This window comes from Gracilinanus agilis, chromosome 1 (assembly GCF_016433145.1).
Source record: "Gracilinanus agilis isolate LMUSP501 chromosome 1, AgileGrace, whole genome shotgun sequence".
Taxonomy (NCBI): Eukaryota; Metazoa; Chordata; class Mammalia; order Didelphimorphia; family Didelphidae; genus Gracilinanus; species Gracilinanus agilis.
The window spans coordinates 134,114,604-134,122,567 of record NC_058130.1 but is presented as its reverse complement, the minus strand read 5'-3'; the positions used below and the strand labels follow the sequence as shown (position 1 = coordinate 134,122,567).

Sequence of the window (7,964 nt, the reverse complement as noted above, 5' to 3'; positions counted from 1 at the left end):
TCTGCTCCGGTCCCAGGCCGCCCCAAGCGCCTGCGCCCCTCTGAGGCTCTCAGAACCTGACCTGAACGACTTGTGAAGCCCAGCGCGGACGCGAACCAGAAGCAGCAGCTCTGGTCTCCTATGCAGAGCAGTCCCTGCTCCCGGCCCGGACCGGGGGACAGCTCAGGAGGAGGAGGGGAAGCCACAGGCTCCTCGCCCAGGCTGTGGATAGGGTGAGAAAGTCGGGGCCGGACGGAGATCCCTGCACCCCAGAGCGGCTTGTGCCTGACTGCGTGTATAAACATGGTAGGAGTGTCTGTGCGAGGGGTTAGCGCACTCACGCGCATTCTTTCGGGATCCCGCAGCCGCAGGCGGCTTAGTGCGCGGACTATGGGCTCTCCCCCAGCGCTGCTGGCCGCGCTGCTGCTCCTGCATGGCCTCCTGAGCCCGGACCCGGCAGCTGCTGCCTCCCGCACTGCCAAAGTCCGCGTGGGCGCCTTCAACATCCGCAGTTTCGGGGACAGCAAAGTGGCCGATCCTGCCTGTGGCAGCTACATAGCCCAGGTGACAGGACGGGGGCGGGACCCGGGAGCGGGGACGGGAGGAGGGGGTGGCGGACCCGGGAGACTAGGGGTTCCCTGGGAGCGGGGCTGGAGTCTGGAACCCTGGGCTGTTCGGTCTGGGTGACCCACTTACCCCTCACCCTAAGATCCTGGCCGAGTATGACGTGACCCTGGTTCAAGAGGTCAGAGATCCGGACCTGAGCGCCGTGTCTGCGCTCCTGGAGGAGATCAACAGGTGCCTTCCAGGGACACGGACAGGAAGGGATACAGCCCATACCCCGAACGAAAGGGGGGGGGGGGGACGGGATGGAGGGAGAGAGGTAGGAGACACACCACACACACAGAGTCCAGGAGTCGCGAGCTCTCCACGGTACTGAACGAGTCGGGCCCTCATTCGGAACATCAGCCCTGATGTTGACTCAGTCTCTCGGGGATCCCTCTGGGCCGGAGCCAGGAGCACGCCCCCACTGCCCCCTACTTCCATCCCCATTCCTGGGCGCGATGAGTCATTGGGTTGGAAATGGAGCTTGGTGCCACGGGGGCGGAGGTCGGGGCTGGGGCTTCCAGTCGAACTAGAAAAGGTTGCTTGGTTGCTCAAGGGAAGGGGACTCTAGAGGCGGGGGGCAGAGGCATTACATGATGGCCCGGGGCCGAGGGGGTTCACTAGCACACTCCCTTGGCCCGGGATGAGGCCGGGGCGTTGGATGAGGGAGACTCCTGGAGCCTCAGAGCCTTTACTTCCCACCAGGGTGTGAGGGTGTGACCCCACCCTCTTCGCTTTCTCGCCTGTCCTCAGAATATCCGAGTACACCTACAGCTACTTGGCCAGCGAGCCCCTGGGACGCGACAACTACAAAGAGATGTATCTGTTTGTCTACAGGTGCGAGGGCACTAAGGGATGGAATTTGGGGCACGAGGGCACTCCGGGAGGAGCCCTTAGACTGCTGTCTAAGGAAAGGGCCAGGGCCTGGGCAGGGGGTGGGTTGAGGTTGCGATTGGAGGACTAGTTCAGAGAGCCACTTCAGGACCAGGGAAGGGACTTCAGCCGAGGGGTTCAGTCAGTCAACAGGATTTATTCAGGTACTTGGGACACTCCTGAACTCTGGGGATCCAAGAAGGCAAAAGGCAGTCCCGACTTTCTCACAGCCTAATGGGGGAGATAGCATGACAAACAACTCTGAAGAAACCTTCAGAGGTCTATGGAATAGATGGAAGATAATCTCAGAGGAAAGGCACTAGCATTTAAGGGGGATTGGGAAAGGCTTTTTCTTAGAGAAGAGGGAATTATAGCTGGGACTATAAGGAAGCCAGGAGGTGGAGAGGAGGACCAGAGTACACCAGGCTTGGGGGTCAGCCAATGAAAATGCCAGGAGTCTGGAGATGGGGTACCTAGTTCTAGGAACAGCCAGAAGACTAGGATCTCTGGATTTCAAAGGATGTGGGTGGGAGTCAGAGGAAGTGAGGTGTAAGAAGACTGGAGGAATAAGAGCTAAGAAAGAGGAGAGCTCCCCTGGTGTCCGAGGTTCTCCTTCTCCACTTCCTGCAGGACCGAGACGATTTCTGTGTTGGATAGCTACTGTTACCCAGACCCTGAAGATGTTTTCAGCAGAGAACCTTTCATTGTAAAGTTTTCATCTCCCAACACAGGTGGGGGCCAGTCTGACTCGAATCCCATTCTGCCCTGTGTCATCCCTCTGCATTAACTCCTGCCTCTCTCTGTCCTGCCCCTACAGCCATGAAGGAATTTGTCCTAGTGCCCCTGCATTCGGCCCCACACAATGCTGTGGCAGAGATTGATGCCCTCTATGATGTCTACTTGCATGTGATTGATAAGTGGGGGACCGACGTAAGGCTGCTCCCCTCCTTGTTGCTCCCCATTCCCTCCTCAATTCTCACCTACTTAATTCTGGAGTCTCCTTCATCTACTTAACTTCCTTCTCGACTATATTCTCATAAGAGAGTATGCTGAAAAGGGGTCAAGGTCCCAGGGAGGTGAGAAGGAAGTAAGGAGTTCTGAGATCTGTTTATATATTGGGACCAGAGGAAGTGTTTTCTGAACCAGAGCCAGAACCACCCACACACCCTCTATTACTGCTGATCAATTCTCTCTCTCTCTCTCTCTCTTCCTTCCTCCTCTTTTTCTCTCCCTCCCTCCCTCTTTTCTCTCTCTCCCCTCCTTTCTCTCTCTTTACTTCCCTCCCCTTCCTCTCTTTCTCTCTCTCTCTCTTTACTTCCCTCTTTCCCCTCACTCTTCCTCTCTGTCTCTTTCCCCCTCCCTCCTTCTCTCCTTCCTTCTCTCTCTCTCCCTCTCTCCCCCTCACTTTTCCCTTCCTCTCTTTCCTTCCTTTCCTCCCTCCTCTCTTTTCTTTCTCTCTTTCATTTTTTAAATCATTACCTTCTATCTTCGAAGAGTGTTGGGGGCTAGACAATTGGAGCTAAGTAATTTGCCCGGATCACCCAGCTAGGAAGTGTCTGAAGCCAGATTTGAATCCAGATCTTCCTGATTCCAGATCAGCTGCCCCTTTGCTGATCTCTTTTTGCAGGACATCCTTTTCCTAGGTGACTTCAATGCAGACTGTAAATATGTCAGGCCACATGACTGGGCCAAAATCAGGCTTCGAACTAGCGAGATTTTTAAATGGCTCATACCAGATGGCACCGACACCACTGTGGGGAATTCTGACTGTGCTTATGACAGGTAAGAGGAGTCATTCCCCTGGGAGAATGTGAGATGGGTGAGCAGGCAGGCAGGCACTACCTGGGGAAGGATCCCTTCTCCTTCAGTGCTCTTCCCCGGGCCGAAGAGAGAGGAGGGCCTCTGGGGAGGTGGAGTGGATTGGCACTGTCTCACCTGCATACAGGATTGTGGTCTGTGGCTCTCACCTGAGAAAATGCATCGCACCCAACTCAGCTAAGGTGAACAACTTTCAGAAGTCCTTCAACCTGGACCAGACTGCAGTAAGTGCAAGAAGGAAGCTTTTTTCCCATTACTACTCACTTTTAAGAGGGGTGTGTGTGTGGGAGGGCTCCCATCCACTGGCCCAAGATACTTTTTCATATAATCAGCGTAATTTTGTCAAGTGTCCGAGGACTTGGGCCATCCGAACAGAATTTTCCTCAAAACCTCCCCATTTGGTTTCTAGCCAAATTCCATTAGTATTAATGGAGTTGGTCAACACCTAAATGGTCACTAGTTCATCCTGCTTCCTTCTCAGCTTCCTCTCTCAAGTAGGTTTCTCCACTGCCTGTGCTTGGTGGTGGTAGTGGGGGTGATGAACATCCTAACCCCCAGCCTTCCTCTGTAGCTCTGGCCTCCTTGGAAATAAGAAATTAAATGCATTATATTCTAGGCCTGATCCAAAAAGCCTGTTGGGTCATAATAAGTTGAAAAATTCCGTTTCCTGGCCACATACTAATCTCCTTGACTTGGACCAACATCGAGGCCTGCGTCCTCACCAAACCACTGTTTCAGCATTCCTCTTGCAAATGTTCACAGGGAAGATCAGAGGGATATAGATGGAGGCAATTTTCATTCATCAATAATTGTACTAGGGGAGAAAAATCACACCAAGTGCTCTCAAGGAGTGAGAACTCCTCCCTCTCATGGGGAACATTGATCCTATTATTATCTTGTTTGGAGAATATTGGGAAGGAGGTGAGAAACAATTGGTTAAAGGCAAGTCACTTAACCTTGTTCAACCCTGGTTGGACAACCAATCATCCAAGTGGATAACTGAAATTTGTAAAGATTAAAAAAAAAGGAAGATAAAAGATTGACTGTCTTCTTACCTTCTTCTAGGCTTTAGCCATTAGTGACCATTTCCCTGTAGAAGTGACACTGAAAACTCATTGAAGCTTCCTCAGGACTGCCTAGGATGCTCTTCCTTCAGCTTCTTGTCACATCCAACATACAGCCCCACAGGACACTAAGGTGGGACGGCACTCCTGGACTCGGAGGAGGTGGGCAGCTGCTACAGAAGTTTTCCTTTTTCAAGACTGAAGATTTTCAGGACTTACCACTTTACTGGTTCAGGCCCCGAGTCCTGGAGTCCTGAAACAGTTCTAGAGGCCTTGAAGCACCTATTTTCAAACCCAAGGATGGGCGAATCCCCTTTCCTTTACCTGACACCACCAAATGTTTTCTGGGGAACTTTCACTCGGCCTAACAGAGGTGTTTAGTCTAGGTTTCAAGCACAAAATCATTCAGGTTTCTATGGATCATGGCAGCTAGCAATAACTATGGACAAGATAATTAAATTAGAATGGCCAAGTACAGATAGAGTCACACTTAAAAAAAACGACAAGGTCAACAACTCTGATTTTGGATGCATTAACAGAATGAATTCATTTCCTAGTTTTAGATTCCCTGGACTTTGTAATCTGCAACAGCTCTTCGTAGCCTTCCTCAGCCAGAATGGGAGAATTCGCTGCTGCTACATGCCCTCTTTTGCCTTTTGACACAGGCTGGGGTTAGTCCTGGAAAGAGCCTTTATTCTCAGTGTTTGCTGAAAGTCCACTCTGGAGAAAACAACTTTCCAACCACTCATTTCAGATTCATCCTCATGCCTACAAAAGGGAGTTTTGGATTTGCCCCCAACCTACTTAAAAACAAAACAGGAAGATGTCACTTTTAACTGCTGTTCTGTCCCAAAAATGCTGTTCACAGAAGTTCCTAAAATTGGACTTCTGAGCCAGAAAAGACCTGAGAAGCTGCGTTTTCCATGATCATCACTCTTAGTTCAGTTTTTAAATATTAAAAAATTTTAAATTAAATAAAAAATAAATTAAAAATCATTGTTTTTTGCTGCTTTTCATATCCATGATTTTCCTTGTCACAAAAGCTGGGTGAATATGTAGTAGAAGGATCATTCTTTTTTTTTTTGTTTTTTTTGTTTTTGTTTTTGTTTTTTTAGAACCCTTACCTTCCATCTTGGAGTCAATACTGAGTATTGGCTACAAGGCAGAAGAGTGGTAAGGGTAGGCAATGGGGGTCAAGTGACTTGCCCAGGGTCATACAACCGGGAAGTGTCTGAGGCCAGATTTGAACCCAGGACCTCCTGTCTCTAGGCCTGGCTCTCAATCCATTGAGCTACCCAGCTGCGCCCCCATTCTTTCATTTTGACAGATAAGGAAACCAAGATCCAGAAGTGAAGGGGCTCACTCCCAAACAATTGTGCCTTGTATTCATATAGCCCTTCTTTTTCCTTCCATTTCTGACTTCATTAGTTTTCTTTTCCTTTTAAGATTCTTACCTTCTGTCTTAGTATCAGCTCTAAGACAGAAGACAAGGCAAGGCAAGTGACTTGTTCAAGGTCACAGTGCTAGGATCTGAGGCCACATTTGAACCAAGGTCTTCTGAACTCCAGGCCTGTTGGCTAATCACTGTGCTACCCAGCCATCCCTCAGTTTTCCAAAAGCAAACCTTTTCTGATGAACTTCTCCAATCAACTGCGACTATGTCCCCAAGAAGCAGTCTAGAAGAGTCAAGCTCTCAAGTGACATACAGTGACTAAATAGTTTTGGGTGGGCTATTTAACCTCTAAGGGCTCCAAGCCTTTAAAAAAGATCTCACCTTCTTAGAAATATGTTTGTTGGATCCAAGACAGAAGAGCAGCAAGAGCTAGGTGATGGGACTTAAGTGATTTGCCCCAGATCACAGAGCTAGGAAGCATCTGAGGTCAATTTTTTTTCTTTTAAGATTTTATTGAGGGCAAAGAAATCAGAAGTGGGTGACAGATAATTCAAGGATCTTGGATTTCCAAAGGTTGAGAGACTAATGGTTTCTACAGGATATGGTCAAAAGTTCCACATGTTTCAAAACAGCTGATTGAAAGGTGAAAATTTGGGTAGTACAAAGATTTTTTTGTAATGTGAAATATTATTGCTACCTACTTTATTTTTTATTTATTTTTCAAATACTTTTAATTAATTAATTTAGAACATTTTTCCATGGTTACAGGATTTATGTTCTTTCCCTCCCCTCCTCCCAACCCCTCCCATAGTCGACGCACAATTCCACTGGGTTTTACATGTGTTGTTGATTAAGACCTATTTCCATATTATTGATATTTGCACTAGGGTGCTCATTTTGAAAAATATCCCTAATTATATCCCCATTGACCCATGTGATCAGGCAGTTGTTTTTCTTCTTTGTTTCCACTTCTATAGTTCTTCCTCTGAATATGGATAGAATTCTTTCTCATAGGTCCCTCAGTGTTGTCCTGAATCATTGCATTGCTGCTAGAACTCCATTACATTTGATTTCACCACAGTGTATCCATCTCTGTGCATAATATTCTCCTGTTTCTGCTTTTTTCACTCTGCATCAATTCCTGGAGGTCTTTCCACTTCACATGGAATTCCTCCGGTTCATTATTCCTTTGAACACAATAGTATTCCATCACCAGCAGATACCACAATTTGTTCAGCCATTCCCCAATTGAAGGGCATCCCCTTATTTTCCAATTTTTTGCTACCACAAAGAGCATGGCTATAAATATTTTTGTACAAGTCTTTTTCCTTATGATCTCTCTGGGGTATAAACCCAGCAGTGGTATGACTGGATCAAAGGGCAGACAGTCTTTTAAAGTCCTTTGGGCATAGTTCCAAATTTCCATCCAGAATGGTTGTATCAATTCACAACTCTACCAGCAATGCATTAATGTCCCAATTTTGCCACATCCCCTCCAACATTCATTATTCTCCCCTGCTGTCATTTTAGCAATTGCTCATGAGTAGGACGAGCTAACATAATAAAAATGACCATCCTACCCAAATTAATCTATTTATTTAGTGCCATACCTATCAAACTACCAAAAAACTTTTTTATTGAATTAGAAAAAACTATAACAAAGTTCATTTGGAAGAACAAAAGATCAAGAATATCATGGGAAATAATGAAAAAAAATCTGAGATCAAATTTCAATCCAGGACTTCCTGTCTCTAGGCCTGGCTCTCAATCCTCAGAGCCACCTAGCTGCCCCCTGGGCCCTTTGCAGGTCAGGTAGAGGAAGTGTTCACACAGGTTAGGCTCCTTCCTTCTCAACCCTACAAAATTAGGTTCCATTCAGGAACTTCATTAAGTAACCCAAAGGATTAGAATGACAATTTTATGTTTTTTGGTCTAGACCAGTGGTTCCCAAACTTTTTTGGCCTACCGCCCCCTTTCCAGAAAAAATATTACTTAGAGCCCCTGGAAATTAATTATTTTTATTTTAATAGCAATTAATAGGAAAGATAAATGCACCTGTGGCTATCACTGCCTCCGTGGATCACTGCAGCACTCACCAGGGGGCGGTGGCGCCCACTTTGGGAATCACTGGTTTAGACTAAGATGCTCTAGGGTTAGGAGGGGATATCTTTTTTTCTTTCTTTTAAAACATTTGTTTAATTTATTGATAGTTGGTTACAATAAAGTTCCGG

General features: G+C 47.3%; 1 protein-coding gene across 1 annotated transcript; it reads left to right on the top strand.

Moving 5' to 3' along the window:
- The first annotated feature begins 120 nt into the window (after nucleotides 1-120).
- Nucleotides 121-4,395, top strand: DNASE1L2 (deoxyribonuclease 1 like 2). The gene is made up of 9 exons (XM_044657081.1): nucleotides 121-143; nucleotides 345-543; nucleotides 689-777; nucleotides 1,339-1,422; nucleotides 2,089-2,189; nucleotides 2,276-2,388; nucleotides 3,086-3,240; nucleotides 3,404-3,500; nucleotides 4,342-4,395. Exons 1-9 carry the CDS (start codon nucleotides 121-123, stop codon nucleotides 4,393-4,395), a joined length of 915 nt encoding a protein of 304 aa, XP_044513016.1.
- The last annotated feature ends 3,569 nt before the right edge of the window (nucleotides 4,396-7,964 follow it).